Source organism: Xylocopa sonorina, chromosome 4 (genome assembly GCF_050948175.1).
Source record: "Xylocopa sonorina isolate GNS202 chromosome 4, iyXylSono1_principal, whole genome shotgun sequence".
Lineage (NCBI taxonomy): Eukaryota > Metazoa > Arthropoda > Insecta > Hymenoptera > Apidae > Xylocopa > Xylocopa sonorina.
Genome location: NC_135196.1, coordinates 14,290,398 through 14,306,204, shown reverse-complemented (window position 1 = coordinate 14,306,204; position 15,807 = coordinate 14,290,398). Strand labels below are relative to the sequence as shown.

General features: G+C 41.4%; 5 protein-coding genes across 7 annotated transcripts; 4 read left to right on the top strand and 1 right to left on the bottom strand.

Annotated features, from left to right (window-relative positions):
- Positions 1-334: 334 nt before the first annotated feature.
- Positions 335-2,300, top strand: LOC143422675 (uncharacterized). Its single transcript, XM_076893478.1, has 3 exons — positions 335-433; positions 538-756; positions 2,093-2,300. The coding sequence occupies exons 1-3, from the start codon at positions 423-425 to the stop codon at positions 2,298-2,300; spliced, it is 438 nt and encodes a 145-aa protein (XP_076749593.1). The 5' UTR covers positions 335-422.
- Positions 2,301-3,289: 989 nt separating this feature from the next.
- Positions 3,290-5,801, top strand: Septin4 (septin 4). Of its 3 annotated transcripts, none has more exons than XM_076894319.1 (9): positions 3,290-3,466; positions 3,676-3,852; positions 3,925-4,017; positions 4,188-4,353; positions 4,428-4,578; positions 4,667-4,832; positions 4,911-5,067; positions 5,259-5,340; positions 5,506-5,801. In XM_076894319.1, the coding sequence occupies exons 1-9, from the start codon at positions 3,457-3,459 to the stop codon at positions 5,665-5,667; spliced, it is 1,164 nt and encodes a 387-aa protein (XP_076750434.1). In that variant the 5' UTR covers positions 3,290-3,456; the 3' UTR covers positions 5,668-5,801. The 3 variants fall into 3 exon arrangements, with proteins under 3 accessions (XP_076750434.1, XP_076750433.1, XP_076750435.1); XM_076894318.1 differs by having other exon boundaries at positions 4,911-5,079; XM_076894320.1 differs by lacking the exon at positions 3,290-3,466 and having other exon boundaries at positions 3,738-3,852; positions 3,915-4,017; positions 4,911-5,079.
- An 865-nt stretch (positions 5,802-6,666) lies between these two features.
- Positions 6,667-8,339, bottom strand: Fbp (fructose-1,6-bisphosphatase). The gene is made up of 4 exons (XM_076894321.1): positions 8,141-8,339; positions 7,582-8,046; positions 6,959-7,148; positions 6,667-6,873 (listed from the first exon to the last, which is right to left on the bottom strand). Exons 1-4 carry the CDS (start codon positions 8,314-8,316, stop codon positions 6,682-6,684), a joined length of 1,023 nt encoding a protein of 340 aa, XP_076750436.1. The 5' UTR covers positions 8,317-8,339; the 3' UTR covers positions 6,667-6,681.
- A 1,582-nt stretch (positions 8,340-9,921) lies between these two features.
- On the top strand, positions 9,922-10,427 carry LOC143422641 (ubiquitin-conjugating enzyme E2 T). Its single transcript, XM_076893442.1, has one exon. The coding sequence runs from the start codon at positions 9,949-9,951 to the stop codon at positions 10,414-10,416; it is 468 nt and encodes a 155-aa protein (XP_076749557.1). The 5' UTR covers positions 9,922-9,948; the 3' UTR covers positions 10,417-10,427.
- An 804-nt stretch (positions 10,428-11,231) lies between these two features.
- Positions 11,232-14,078, top strand: Nito (RNA-binding protein spenito). Its single transcript, XM_076893441.1, has 2 exons — positions 11,232-11,631; positions 11,795-14,078. Exons 1-2 carry the CDS (start codon positions 11,507-11,509, stop codon positions 13,983-13,985), a joined length of 2,316 nt encoding a protein of 771 aa, XP_076749556.1. The 5' UTR covers positions 11,232-11,506; the 3' UTR covers positions 13,986-14,078.
- The last annotated feature ends 1,729 nt before the right edge of the window (positions 14,079-15,807 follow it).

Here is a 15,807-nt window from a genome sequence, read left to right as displayed (position 1 = left end):
GATATTTTTACGCGTGCATTTTAATTTCTATACACCTTTGGAAGCTAAATTCTTTAAATTTCTTTCTGCAACTCGAAAAGATGAGAACGTAAGGATGATCATCGGCGACGGAGCAGCTGGATGCGTGCTGCCCTCTCTCGTATTTTGACTCATCTAACAATAGCAGGAGAAAAGAAAGATGTATTTATTTTATTCCTTGCTCCCGTTGTAAATAGTAAAATATTTTTTCGCGTACGAATAGAAACTACTACGCGGAAGTAAAAAAGTGTTCGCTGAAAAACAACTTCGATCAATTGTGTCGTAAGTTTCCTACTGCGCGAGTGTCTTTTCCTACAAAAAGAAAGCAAAAAAGAGGAGAAACAGAAAAAGAGGAAGAAGAAAGGTCTGCTCGAGACATTTGATTAGCTTTCGCAGCTACATACATGTCCGTTATGTAAGTACGGTCTAATTAGCATTCGCTTGGTGACCGAATCCAACGAAAAAATGTAAAAAACCGACAAGAATATCGGATCGTAACTCGTTGGTAATCTTTGGCAGGGTCTCGGCGCGGCCGATTGCTAATCGCGCGCCTCCTGAAGAATTCAAGCGGATTTACCTCGATCACGTAGGGGGGCGATTTCAAAAACGGGACACGTTGTCGCGAGCATACTCACGCCCATGCGCGCACCTACGTGATCGGGTTTTATTTTCAACGTCCTCGTGTACGCGGAAGAATTATTCCCAAAGGGCTTACCGCTTCGCATTATCCCGGAAAAGGTGTGCGTATACACACGGCCGTTAGCATTCCTTTGCAACCGCAACGTTCGATCCGCGAAATCCGATGACAATACGACAGCAAGAGATATCGCCTCGTTTCACCTTCGTCGATTTAAATGTGGACCCCGGTGGCTTTGGCCAAAATTCAGGCGAACCGGCTCCACGTTTTCCAATCATAGTTACGTCAGACGTTACTCAATGCAAAAGAACACGGCTTCGATTGCACCAGCTGCAAAAGCGAGGGAGTTCTGCCGTTCCCGTTTATCTTTACGTTTCTTACATCGAGACGTGTTGCACGTTCGAACAAGATCGAACGATCGAGCCTCGCAGCTAATTTAAAGTGAAAACCTAGCGATCGACCATCGGACGAGCTGAAAAGTTTCAGTTCGATTTAGATTCGCTGAAACGTTAGCGTAAGAGCCGCGTATGCGGCGCGTCTAGCGCGCGTAACCGGGAGACTTGCTCGATTACGGGAGGCACGCTTTCCTCGTGACATAATATTATTTAACCGAGAATAATGCCGTGTACGGTGATTGCGTAACGATAGAATTCGCGTGCCGGTAATTCGCGACACGGCTGCGAACGCGAGGCTGGTTCTTTTATTATATAAACCCACGGTTCGCGCGCGCGGGCTGCTCCCTCGGCTTCCGACCGCTGTCGTCGCAGTCGGCACTGGTGAGCGCCTCCAGGACAGAAAGTTTTCTTCGTGGAACCGGTGACGTTCTCGAAACAACTTCCGCCGAATCGAGTACTGTTGTTGCGCCATTAAAGAACGCGACGGGAGAAGAGGCGAACGCTATGCAGAATACGACGTCGAGTCCTCTGTGCGAGCATTGATATTCCAGAAAGCCTGCCGCGATTCTCCTCGTGGTGCGACGAGGAGGAGGCCCGGAGAACGGCGCGTTACTGCATCGCTAACGCGATTCTTTACAACCTGGTTCTTCCTTCGTGGATCCTCCTCGATGCCTCGTGATTCGCGATCACCGACTCGACTCCAAAGGTCGCCGTGAAACGCGGGCTTACGTAACTTTTTCACTCTTCTCCTCCGCTATTAGCCAGCCGGCCTGTTTCTTCCTCGCAATTGGTACCAGCCATCCTCGAGCAGATAACTATTCCACGTCGATTACTTTTTTCAACGCACAGCGTTACACCAGCGGTGTTATCGGGCAATACGGTGAATCATCGTGACACTGTCAACATTTTTCTGAACTTCCTGCAAATAATAAATGTCTGGTCTCCTCTTGGCTGTTACCATTTGACGTTCTCTCGCGTGTTAAAAAACCATAATCTAAGAAATGTTTAATGTAAAATGACTTGCGATGTAATCGTTAGATAGTTTTCAATTTACAGCATCTACGACGATGATGCAACGCCGTTGGACGAGTTCACGAGAGGCTCTTTTAACCGCTCCTGCGATTATGTTGACGCAACATGGAAAGACAGTCGGATTCGCTTTCTCTCATCGTTCTAGCGTTCGTCGCATCCTTCGATGGCCCTTGCGATGTGGTCTCCGGTTAAATGGTACCCATCGATTCGACCGTTAATTAGTATAACGCTGTAAACTTGAAAAATTCATTATCTCCACTGCTGTGAGTGTAAACGTTCAGCAAAAAGCATAAACCAACGATAACGCATGATCCGAGGAGAGTGAGCTGGTTCGTTACAAAGGTCTACAAATATTATGTAAACGTTAACACTCTGAACGATCGTTGATAAGTAATATAATAAATCGGAAAGAAATTTCAGATTCCTCGCAAAACAAGATGCTAATTAGGGAAAGCTTATCGGTCGGTCGATGGTAAACGCGGGAGGAAAACAAGATAATCTGATTGGCATACGATCCAAAGTGGAATGAAGCTTAAGCGGTCGATGGTGGATAACAGGGTCCCGGGGCAAAGAAAGAATGCGAAGCGGGTACCGTCTGGGTACAACGCGGTACATAAGCCGAATGGGTTCGTATCGTGTTCCAAGTATTACAAGAGCGATTGCCACGTGTCGAGACTGTCGATTCGAAAAGTTGCGCGCGACGAGCATCCTCGTCCACGTTCGGCCACCGAGTTCTGCCCCTTCCTTCCTCGCCTTTTTCCATGGGAACGTTGACTTCGAGGCGTGGCGCCGGAACTCGAGAAACGGCCTAGCCCGACGACCTCCTCGGAAATTACGTGAGCCGACCGTCTTTCATTCACGATCGATCGTGCTATCAATCTTGTCGGATCCACGATCGATCGCCTCGTTAACATTCGACTAGATCGTCGACGATTCCCGCCACAATGAGTCATCCCCCATATCCATCCCCAAATTTTTCTCTCGTTATCCACTCGAAACTGAAACCAATAAGAGAAGGAAGAATAAGAAGATCGTTTCTTAAAAGTAAAAACAAAAAAAAAACTAGAAGCACGCTCGACGTTCTTTTCACTGTTATTATTTTCTGGTAAACTAAAGGTGCGTTAAGAAGCGGTCGTTGGTACCGAGGCAAGCGCCTCGTGTCCCGTAAGCGTAGTAAGCGAGGTAGAAACCGAACTTGCGAGAGTGTATTATTGATCGACGACGGGCAGTGCGCCAGCGCAAAGCGATTCTAAGGGTAAAACAGTAGCAATCTGCTACCCTCGTACGAGTTTCGTTCAGTGTTCTAGTGCCGTTCCGTCGTCCATTCGCCGGTGCTACTTTGACACCACTGGAGTGTCGTCGCGCGTGGCTAATATGTCCGGTGGTACGTATACATGTGTTTGATTTTAGATTCTGTCTTCCTCGCTCCTCTCGGAAAGGGAACGCGTGACGTGGGTCAAGGATGAGGACTAGACGAGAATCGAGTGGAAAGACAAAGGCAAACAGAGAGGGAGAGAGAGAGAGAGAGAGAGGAAGGCAACTGGAAGTCGAATAATCCCGTTAACGTTTAATTATTTTGTCTTATTTATCAAGACAGGGACTATATCGGATTCGCAACGTTACCCGAGCAAGTGCACAGAAAATCGGTTAAAAGGGGATTCGAGTTCACTCTGATGGTGTTAGGAGAGAGTGGTCTTGGGAAATCCACCCTGATTAACAGTCTTTTCCTTGGGGATCTTTACAAAGATCGACGAATCCTCGACGCCGCTGGTTGGTACTAAAACGTGCAGACATAACAGAATCCCTCGTACGACGATCATTGTCAATGTCAGTCCTTTCTAGAGCGCATTGAGAAAACTACAACGATAGAAAAGAAGACGATGGATATCGAAGAACGTGGAGTCAGGCTACGTCTAACGATTGTCGACACACCGGGTATAATCTCTTCCAATTGTTCATACACGTATTACACGCGCATGTAGAACGAAGCGGTTTCTCTGTTCGATCGTATCGAGCGAGAAAAATCAAAATTACTCGTTGCAAGGGTTTTCGCGGGCAAACCACGTCACAGAGCCTCAGATGCGATTAAATCGTGTTGCATCCAGGATTCGGCGATGCGGTTAACTGCGAGGACACTTGGAAAGCGTGTTCGGCGTACATCGACGAACAATTCCGGCAATACTTCACGGACGAGAGCGGTTTGAACAGGAAGAACATACAAGACAATCGGGTGCATTGTTGTTTATACTTCATACCTCCTTACGGCCACGGGTATACCCATTTAAGCCTCTATTTGCATCCAACACCGAGTCACGTTTACTCCCTCGGCCACTTATTTCCCGCAGACTGAGACAGCTCGATCTGGAAGTGCTGAAACGGTTACATCGTAAGGTGAACGTCGTCCCTGTAATTGCAAAGGCGGACACGTTAACCACCTGCGAAGTGAAACAGTTGAAGGAGCGGATACTTGCCGATATCGAGGAACACGAGATTCAGGTACACCGTCCTTTCGTCGACGATCCACGTTTTCGAACGAACTTTCTCCTTTTCGTTTCTATTTACTGTTTTTTTTTTCTTCACGTAGATATATCAGTTCCCAGACTGCGATAGCGACGAGGACGAGGAGTTCAAGCAACAGGACAAGGAGCTGAAAGCGTGCATCCCGTTCGCAGTGGTTGGTAGCTCGACGGTGCTCGAAGTCGCGGGGAAGAAAGTCCGTGGCCGCCAATATCCTTGGGGGGTGGTAGAAGGTAATTGAATGTCGCATAATCACTCGTCGACGCTTGACCATCGGTAATTTTCGATACTTTCGATACGATGGAGCACAGTGGAGAATCCGAAACACAGCGATTTCGTGAAGCTAAGGACGATGCTGATCTCCACGCACATGCAAGATCTGAAGGACGTCACGCAAGACGTGCACTACGAGAATTTCCGGGCGCAATGCATTTCCCAAATCTCACAGCAAGCGATTCGGGAACGGAGGTATTTACGCATGTAAATAAGTATTGCATTCCAGTAGGTATATACTATTTCCATTCTACTATTACGCTTTCGCCACTCTGCTGTTACTCTTTATGGCCGCATTTCTGTACCTCTCCGCCTCTTCTTCCCGGTCTTCCAACGCCGATTACGTTCGCAGACGCATACGTTACTTTGCTCTCTTTCGTTCACAGTAAACTGAAAAGAGACTCCGGTCCTCACTTCGAAAACAGTATATCCGACACGGACAGGCTACTCTTGCAGAAGGACGAGGAGGTAAGAATTTGATGGGATTGATGGAACACGAGAAACGGTAATGAGATTAAGAATTTTAATCTGTAGTCAGAGTATAAAATAGGACGAGAATATTAGTCGCTCTTGGTTCGTTTCTCTTACGAATAAACTTTTCAAATTGTTTACAACATTTTCTTGTGTGCGCAGATACGAAGGATGCAGGACATACTCGCGCAAATGCAGGAGAAATTGAAAGCCACGGGACAAGTCAGCCATGGAATTGGTCTTAGGGGTAGGGTCGGTAGTCTTGGGAACGATTTGGACGTAACCGACGTCGAAAAGAAACGCAACAGTATTATAGACGTTTGAACCTTCTTACAACGCGATATTATTATCATTATTACTATTATTATTGTATTTAATTACGTTTAGTTCAACGTGTGAACACGCACAAGATTATTGAACATGTTGAAAGAAACGAAAGAATTTTATACGCCCTTATACACGTTCGTTAGATTCGTTGTTGAAGTAACAAAACGGTAGCGCAGCGCTGTCCACGGTTAGGAACCATTTACTAAGTCGTAGACTGAAAGGGACAATTTTTGTTAAACGTTGTACAACTTCTCCGTTGTTCTACCTCGTTCTCGAGACGAAAGGGATACTGTGGATCGTGAATCCTCGTTTGGACAGCGTTGCAATAGAAGGGCAACGCGTTTGCGAGCCTGTTTTCACTTTTATATGTAGACGTAATTCGAACGTAACTTAGAAGACTGTCGCGTCACTTGAACACAGTATTTTATATCGCTAGACGTGTACTTTGGACAACGTCCTGAAAGAATTGTACTCGCGTTGTATCCGTACGTACGAAGAAAAGAGCAGAAAAGAAAGAACCGAAAGATTGGTAAAAAAAAAAAAAAAGAAAAGTAAACAAATGGTATCGCAGAGAAAAAAGAAACCAGCAGCAACTTATTTTTCTCCGTTAATCGCCTCGCGCCGATTACATTTCACCAGAAGGTTGTGCTCTCGATGTGATTACTATAGAAATAAACGCATTATTTATACATCGAGTAACTGTGTATTCGTGTACGCATCGAGGAGAAAAAGTTCCAAGCGAACCAAGATCGAACGAATACAATAATGCTTTCTTTCTGCGCGACGATTGTTCTCGAATTACTGCACGCTGTGCAAATAATTCTATTTACATTCCATCTAAATGGAACGAACGATTGTTGCTTTGTATCCAGAGAGGTGATGCGGTTTTATTAACAACAATAATTACAGATATGGATTTTCGCGTCGAAATTCCATTCCGTTGCATCCGCAAGTGTTCGATCGAAAACCGCTGACGATCACCTACAGACATTTCTTTCTTTCCTCTGGTTTTCACGAGGGCTTGTGCTTCTGAATGCATTGCAGGACTTCCTGAACGTCCTCTCGCGAGCCCAAGAATATCGGGGATCTCTGATGAATTTTCTCAGGTACCACTTCCAAAATATCGATGCTACCGTTCGATGCGGAACCGCCAGCCTCTTTCAGTATGTACGCCATCGGTATACATTCGTACAACAACCGGAGCTATGTGCGAACATTTTAAAGGCAATCACTCGAACAATACTGCTCTATGTACACGATAAAATTTTAAACGCAATGATAAGCATACCTTGCCAGTTGGATGACTCTTAGTAGCCGGATAAAGGAATATACCACCGTACTTGATTGTCCTGTGGACATCGGCAACCATAGAGCCGACGTACCTGCCGCTATACGCCTTTCCATTCGTTGGGTATTTCTTCGAACGGATGTATTCCTTGATCGCTGTATCCCAAGCACTCTCGTGCCCTTCGTTAATGCTGCAATCATTAACGTTATACGATCGAAACGATTTATTGACCGTTTGCATTCTGTGTTCCTCTCTGAAGGGACATCAGCATTGAATAGTGATTAAGGGGGATAAATTTCCATTTCCATCGTGGCTTTTCGAGAAATGTTGAAAGACGTTGGCAGTAGAAACCGTTTCTAAAATAGCAACATTGCTAACGTCCAGGAAGAAGGATTAACCCTTTCCTTTGGGCCTTCTCGGACGTTAGCGCGTCTAAAGAGCTATAGTTTCCATTGCCAACGTTTAACAACGATAGAAAATTTCTATATCGATAGAAAACTTTAGTTAAACGCGTTTATAAAAAAGTTACGATGGAATACGTTCCATTAATTCCCATGTCCTCTCAGAGAAGATATCCAAGTGATGGTAGACGGTAGAGTTTCAATGTCCCTTCGTAATGATACCTGTATATGTCTCCTCTGGGAGGTACACGCAAATTCCTCTCAGTCAACACAAACTCTCCGATCGCTGGATCGTACGTAAAACCATTGACTCCTCGACCAATCGACAGTACGATCATCGTTGCCGACCCGTACAGCGCGTATCCAGCAGCTACCAGATTCTTGCCAGGCTGAAGGGCGTGCGCCACCATCGACTCCTTCGGCTCGTCCAGCTTCTTGTAGATGCCAAATATCGAGCCGACTGATACCAGGCAATCGATGTTAGAGGAGCCGTCCAAAGGATCGAAGCACACCACGTACTTCCCACGTTTCTCCGTTTCCACCTCGATCGCGTTCACGTTCTCCTCGGTCACCAGGAGGCAACATTTGAACGAGGACGTCAGCATATTCACGAACAGCTCGTTGCTCAGCACATCGAGCTTCTTCACTTCTTCACCTTGAATGTTCTCCTTCCCTGCTAGTCCATACCTGTACCCAATTGTTTGGAAGAAATTTTCTTTTATCTTTTCGACGAAACTTACCAAACATTAACTGATTAATCATTGTTATCAAATGTACCCACATATTCGCGATACCCGCTTTTCTAACCGCCGAACTGACCGCCTTCACGGCTGTTTGAATGCTGTTCAGAAGCTGGCTTAAGTCCCCGGTGGCGGTCGGGATTTTTCGCTGCTCGGCTAGCACGAACCTCGTCAGCGTCATGCAATCAGAGTCGAAAGCGTTGTTTTTCGAAGCCATGTCTCAAAACGACTCGAACAACGTTCTTCTGTCTCAAGAGGAGTTAACAGAGAGATTATGCGAAACGCGATCACACGTACCGCTGTGTATAAAGTCCACCGACTTCTTGTTATTAGCTTATCTCTTTGCTGAAAGCGATCCTGCAATACGATCATCCAATATAAACCAATTTCGATTACGCTAGCTTCATTTTTTTTACTTTATACCTTTATCAGATCTTCTGCCACCGTCGATTTTCAAATGTCACAAGTATCTTCTTTTAATAACTGATTTATGATACTGCTCTCTGTTGGAAGATTTTCAACCGACTAAACTCGCTGACTATGAGCATTCATAATTATTATTGTTCTGTAAACGAGCTGATAATACGTAGATACTTTCAGCGAGAGATTCGCCCAAAGGTTATCGACGACGCGAATATTCTAAAATTACTGTCGATAATATTCTATGCACAACATGAACACGTATGTATTTTCTACTGGAACTGCATTGTTACGCATGTATCTAGATTTATCGATACTGTAAATTCAATCTGTTTAAAAGTATCGATACCTCGAATACTTCGTTACTTCGTTATTTACAATATTCGTCTCATCTGCTCTTGCCTTTGCTTTCTTTCTTATCACAAATATAACGGAGAGACAAAATGATTACATAGTAATTGTTTAATTGTATAATATATAACGCCATATTGAGGAATATAAAAGTTGATTTCAATCAGACGAATTTAAATATAGCGCCAATAATTTTGAAATTTCAACTATTTCAGACTGCTGGCGCCATCTCTTCGAAAAGTGCTCAAACTGGTCGCACAGCATTACCGGCAGCGAAGTGAACTGGTCAGACTGGTGGCGCCATCTCTGTAAAAAGTGCTCAAACTGGTCGCACAGCGTTATCGACAGCGAAGTGAACTACCGACCGACTGGTGGCGCCATCTCTCGGATAAACGGTGAACTTAATCGGACAAGTAGTTTCAGCACTTCTCACAGAGATGGCGCCACGAGTAATAAACATCTGGATACTTCTCCAGAAGACTTTAATAGCTAGCGAGCTCTCGAAAAGGTAATTAAATTGAACAACTGAATTTTGGCGGTTCACGTATTTTTGTATTTCTCTTTCTACAACCTTCCCAACACGTCCTTTCGTTTCCACAGCCATAATTCAACAAGGACAAGGTTTCTTCGTTAGTTTTTTTTTGGGGGACTTTATATTGAGGATGTGTATTTAAAACATGGTTCAACGCTTTTATTTGTAAACATCGAATGTCAATAATTGTGACGCGTTCGCTTAAAAATTCTCTGACAGCCCGTACAAATTTGTAGAATTATTAAAAGTAACAGAGTAAACTCGAAGCAATTGAAATATAATATTTTAATTTAACTCAACAGGTAAGAGATATATCTAATAAAATGTTAAAAATAATACACAAAGAATTAATTTGATAAATAATAAATAAAGTAATAAATAATACATAATCTTTGAGAAAAAATCTTCAAGAGCATACTGTATAATGTTTATTTGCATTCTAGAGCTAATACCAGAGATAAAATTTACTTTTAAATACAGTAGTTCATTGCAGATGTTCAGTATTTAATAATATCCAACAATAATTGTTTTATTAAAGGTAACAATATGCAAAAGTCTATCAGATTGAAACGAGAACTCGAAAGGCTTAATCAAAATCCCACCGAAGGCATTTGTTGTTACCCAAAATCTGATAATCTAGAGAAGTTTGTTGCGACGATCGTTGGGCCAAGCAACAGCCCTTACAGTGGATACATTTTTGAATTATCTATAGACATTTCTGAACAATATCCATTCGAGCCACCGAGGATTACATTTTGCACGCCTATATATCATCCAAATATCGATAGTAAAGGTCGGATTTGTATGGATCTGCTAAACATGCCGCCTAAAGGCAGCTGGAAGCCAACTATCGGCTTGAAGAACCTTTTGGATGCTGTACAATGTTTGCTAGGGAATCCGAATCCCGATGATCCTTTGATGCCGGACATAGCGGAAGAATATAAGTTCAACAGGCTTGAATTTGAAAGAAAGGTGAAGCTTTTCATGGAAAGAACAAAAAATAAAAGTTTATAACCGATTATATATATATTTCCTTTACAAATGGATAAAGGAGTGCACGACACAATTATTATCTTTAACTTTTTATACGTTATATAAAATTAATTTAATATATTTTCTTACAAGTTTCATGTTAATATCAGCACTATTATTTACTATCACCTGAATTACTTATCCTTACTTAAACGTAATACTTATTTATGTCACGCAAATCTTTTGTTTATACATATGGTGTTTTCAGAAACAATACGATTTAAAGTTCCCTGTTGTATACCACAGTAACAGTGGCACGTGGCCATTGTTTAATCAATTATACATTTAATAAACTTGTTTATTATCATAATTTGTCCAGTCAGCGCCACAGAATTTGATATTGTAGATGGGAATCGGTAACAACTCTACAAGAACGAATCGAAGAATAATGTAATAAAAATAATGATGTTACTTAGAACAAGATACTTAGTAGAAATTCACGCTATTATATCTTATTTTTCCAATGATTATTTAACGAGTATTTTGATTACCTTCGCAGAGAATATAAATTAATATTATTTTAGTGATTTACCAAGTGGATCATCGGGTGTTTGAAAATATAATAAAGCTATTTGGTACACGCACTCTCACGTAAAATAACGAAACTATTAACGGCGTTTAGAACGCCCTCTGAGAATGAAAATACGTAGCTGTTTCATCGCTAAGTACCGTTGAGAGCGGGTCTTCTCGTTTCGTCGACGGAAACGTAGATACTGGCCATCAATCTGCGAATCAATAGTTTGCAAATAGAAGTAGAATTATCCTCGGAATACAGGGAGATGAAGGGGATAATAATTTAGAGGGCAGCAGCGAAAGTAAAAAAAAGAATCGAGGGTTTTGCAAGGGATGCTGAATAAAGATTTTTAATATAATTTCTATGGAATTTCTTTTAGCTTCGAAGGAAACCCCGGAAGTCAAGTAAAGAAAGAAGAAAGTCGCCATTTTGTGGTTGCCGAGGAGGATAAAGACTGTGAATGACGGTTTGATTCAAGCTGAACAATCCTCCTGTAATTATTGTTCGTTTGTTTTTTTCCTCGGCGTTCGTTCGGCTCTGCCGTCTTAAGCAGCATTGATGATTGGGATTCCGCGTGACGATCGACACAAGATTACGGTTAAAATCCGCAACAATATGAAAAGGAGCTCTAGTCGGGACACTCCACCTCCGCGCGTCAAAAGAAGTAGATCATCGATGGGACGGTACGGATTTTTCATGATATAATGTTATCTGTTATGTGAATTTTCAAAAATAATCATTATAAACGCACATGCGTCGCGAATTATCAGTATTTATTAATGAGAATGTAGTTTGACGATAGTAGAGATTGTAGAAACAGTTAGGAATTCCATTGTCAATTTACAGATACGATGATTCTAGCGACGAACGAATAACCCCTGAAAGAATCCGCCGGCGTAGTAGAGGCGCAAGAAGCCCCAGTCCTCCGACACGTGCCTCTTCTCATGCTCGTTACGTCGAATCAAGTTCTCATAGGGATGATTATTTAAGGGCGCCCAGAGAATTACCTCCAGAACGTCCGTATAGCTACAAAGTGCTTTGCGTCAGTTCAATACACCCCAAAGCAAGCGACGAAGTGATAAAAGATACTCTTTACAGAGAGTACAAAAAGTTTGGAGATTTCTCTATCAGGATTTCTCACGAGTTAGATGAACGTGTCGCTTATGTTTGCTTCAGAAGTTCAGAAGATGCCAGAGACGCGAAGCATGCGAAACCAAGAATTATTATGTACGATAAGGTGGCACTCGTCGAACCGGTTTACGAAAGACCCGATACCTACCGTCGTCCAAGATCTATTACACCTCCGGATTATGAACGATATTACGCGAGAAGTCCTGGACCAACGGACAGGCATAGACCTTTGGAAAGATACGAAAGAGTTTACGGTCCTCCGGTTGGGTTACCTCCACCGCATAGAGAGATGAGACGCGAAGCAATACCTCCTCCTCATCACGAATTTGTTAGACCACCGATTCACCACGGTCCTCCTCACGTTCATCCAGGCCCACCCCATCATTACGGCCCACCAAGGCATATGATGATACGACATCCGGTTCATGGATTTGAGCGTGTCGAAAACAAAAAGGATAAATTTCCCAATTATTTACATCACGTTTCTCCAGAAGACGACCCGCTCGCAACGAGAACTCTCTTTGCAGGAAACTTGGAAATCAATATTACAGAAGAAGAATTAAGAAGGATTTTTAGTAAATACGGAATCGTCGACGATATTGACATTAAGAGACCTCCTCCGGGGACAGGAAACGCTTACGCTTTCGTCAGATTCCAAACTTTAGATATGGCGCATAGATGTAAAGTTGAACTTTCCGGGCAGTACATAGGAAAATTCCAGTGTAAAATTGGCTACGGAAAGGCTACACCTACGACAAGAATTTGGGTAGGCGGTTTAGGACCATGGACCTCTGTACCACAACTAGAAAGGGAATTCGATCGGTTTGGAGCAATAAAGAAGATTGATTATATAAAAGGTGATAGCAACGCTTATATTTTATATGATTCAATTGACGCAGCCCAGGCTGCTGTAAAAGAGATGAGAGGATTTCCATTGGGTGGTCCGGATAGAAGATTGAGAGTTGATTTTGCTGATGTAACACCGGGATTTGGTTTTAAACCAAGACCTTACCCGGAGGAAAGCGGGGAGTTCAGACCAAGACCAGTAGATTACGAACCCTCTTACGACCCATACGGACCAGACAGTGATTTCGGCTATGGACCAAGAGGGTTTAGAGGTAGAGGGTCTGCCCCGTGGCATGAAAGAAGAGGCGGAGGAAGAGGGGGTTATCGCGGGACCTATCCAGAAAGTTACATGAGAGACGAAGCTGAATGGTCTAGCCGTAGACCACCTCCAGAGTTGGAGTACGAAACGCCAAGAAGTTTACGTCGTTCCTTGTCAAGAGAACCCGGTGTAGATAGATCAAGATCAAGATCACCTCGTAGAAGACAAATCGATTCAGATTCAGATTCGGAGAACACTCGTAGTGGCATGCTTTCCACCTCTAGAACGTTACCCGAAGTTGCAAGAAAGTCGATAGCAGTTTGGCAAGGAGCATTAATTTTAAAGAATTCTCTATTTCCAGCTAAATTCCACTTAACCGATGGCGACACAGAAATAATCGAGGCCCTGATGAAAGACGAAGATGGGAAGCATATGTTAAGAATTACGCAGAGATTGCGTTTAGATCAGCCGAAGTTAGACGATGTATCGAAAAGAATTCAAACCTCTAGTTCACATGCTATTTTCCTAGGATTGGCTGGTTCAAGTACAGTTATATCTACGGACGATGCTAACGTGCAAACTAGGCCCTTGCGCAACTTAGTATCGTATTTAAAGCAAAAAGAAGCGGCTGGTGTTATTTCGTTGCTTAACAAAGATACAGAAGGAACCGGAGTTCTTTACGCGTTCCCACCTTGTACATTCTCTACCGAATTATTAAAGAGAACCTGTCCAAGTCTTAGCGAGGAAGGGCTCAAGGAGGATCATCTGGTAATCGTCGTTGTTAAGGGGGGTAGCGCCTAAGTTTTCTTTATAATCAACAATTAAGATATACATGTATATACTGGCTAGGGTGTTTAGAGTACCATTGTGTTAAAGATTGATATATTTACCATTTTTCAAGGAAAATGCTTCATTTGAAATACGTATCATTTTAAAAAGCTTATAACGTAAGGAATTATTTTATATGCTTTCTTTTCATAACTAATTACAGTTTTTTATTCCAATAGAGTTTTAAAATTTATAGAAAGTAAATGATAACAGTTGTAAAATATTGATATAATTATGCATCGCGTAATATATATAGAGAAAACTTTATTATTTCAAAAAAAAAAAAGAATTATGAATAAGTTCAGTTTATTGAATATTGAAGTGAAAAGAAGAAGAATATTGATATATAAAATGAAATATTCGGTTTACCATGCTTCAATAAGAAATATTGAAACAGAGCAACTAGAATAAAGGTATATATGAGACAGTATAATTTTTTAAATGAATAATTTTAAAGTAATAGAAAAATGATGAAAGTATACTTTCCAAAAGTTCAGTGTATTCATTATATCTTATATGTAATAACTTAAAGAATTATTACAGTACTAATTTTTTTCACTTTAGTTAATCTTATGTGAATAACTTTCTCATTAATTATGATTACTTAGAAATATTACAAAGGGCACTAGATGCACGAGCCTGTATATGCATAAAAAGAAGTAAAATTATGAATCTGAATTGCTTGAGAAAAGAAATCAACTTATGTAGAGAAAATTGTATACAGATTATTTGAAATTTTGATCGAATATAATTATTAATTTTTATTAAAATACTTTCAGTCATTAAATATGTATCCCATAATTTTTCATTGTAATTAAAAAACCGTAGAAGCAATTCAGAATTCACTAAGTTCTAAGGAAACACTTAATTAAGTTATCCTAATTATCACAGATAATTCATAAGAATCATAGATTTAATTTATACTATAATTATACTATAATCTGGTGTGCACGTAGGCGCGCGCATACATGCATACACATACATAACAGTTCTTTCATATTCAAGTGGAATTTTGTGGAAAGAAAAAAAATGTCTATTTTCTTTTTCTGATTTCGTATCGATTCGTCTTCTGAATATATAGTTTGTAACGAAAACATTAATCTTAATTAAGATTACAGTCGGATATGAAAGGTCTGGTTGAAACTATATTTGATACAGTAATAACTAAGTCTAGTTAATTGTAAAGTTGCATTTTATGATTATGTAGAATTATTTGTGTGATATATACATATAATACTTATATAAGTGAATTGTGCGGACGTGTTCTGAATAGTGAACTAAAGGAAAGTGAATGGACAGCATTCTAAACTAGCTCTGTGCTTTTCTCCTAGTGAAAAAGGACAGATTCTGAAAAGGGACAGTGTTTGGTGATGAATATTTGAAAAGCATAGAAGAAAAAAGCAGAACGTGTACAGTGAAATGTAAGAAAAAAAAGAAATCCAAGTGTTTGTGCTTGGCGACCAACACTGTGACGCTCTTTTAAAACGCTATTTTAAAAGTGCGTTATAGCATGGCGCAACCAAAGGTGCAGTGGTTTAATAATACAATAGTGTCGGAACAACAAATAGATGACCATTACGCTGAGTCAATGCGTTCATTATTCCTACTTCACCTACCAAAGTTTCAGTGGCATCGAATAAAAGTAATGATTGTTACGTTAGGAGATCTAAATGATTTTAACGATTTCAGTGGCATTTAACGATGTAACGGTATATTTAATAGAGAAAGGAAATTTTTCGGGGAGAGATATTTGGTTAGTTTCAGTGGTATTAAAAGCAAAAAATGACCGTCACGT

What these genes read in the sequence shown, in the direction of transcription:
- Septin4 (XM_076894318.1), top strand. An exon ending in ATACCTCCTTACGGCCACGG is followed by an intron (nt 4,354 to 4,427) that starts GTATACCCATTT and finishes TATTTCCCGCAG; the next exon opens with ACTGAGACAGCTCGATCTGG. An exon ending in GAACGGAGGTATTTACGCAT is followed by an intron (nt 5,080 to 5,258) that starts GTAAATAAGTAT and finishes TTTCGTTCACAG; the next exon opens with TAAACTGAAAAGAGACTCCG.
- Fbp (XM_076894321.1), bottom strand. Translation starts at nt 8,316, where the DNA reads ATGGCTTCGAAAAACAACGCTTTCGACTCTGATTGCATGACGCTGACG. An exon ending in AAAGCGGGTATCGCGAATAT is followed by an intron (nt 8,047 to 8,140) that starts GTGGGTACATTT and finishes AATTGGGTACAG; the next exon opens with GTATGGACTAGCAGGGAAGG. An exon ending in CCCAGAGGAGACATATACAG is followed by an intron (nt 7,149 to 7,581) that starts GTATCATTACGA and finishes TAATGATTGCAG; the next exon opens with CATTAACGAAGGGCACGAGA.
- LOC143422675 (XM_076893478.1), top strand. An exon ending in TTCGCATTATCCCGGAAAAG is followed by an intron (nt 757 to 2,092) that starts GTGTGCGTATAC and finishes ATCGTTAGATAG; the next exon opens with TTTTCAATTTACAGCATCTA.
- LOC143422641 (XM_076893442.1), top strand. Translation starts at nt 9,949, where the DNA reads ATGCAAAAGTCTATCAGATTGAAACGAGAACTCGAAAGGCTTAATCAA.
- Nito (XM_076893441.1), top strand. Translation starts at nt 11,507, where the DNA reads ATGATTGGGATTCCGCGTGACGATCGACACAAGATTACGGTTAAAATC. An exon ending in AGTAGATCATCGATGGGACG is followed by an intron (nt 11,632 to 11,794) that starts GTACGGATTTTT and finishes GTCAATTTACAG; the next exon opens with ATACGATGATTCTAGCGACG.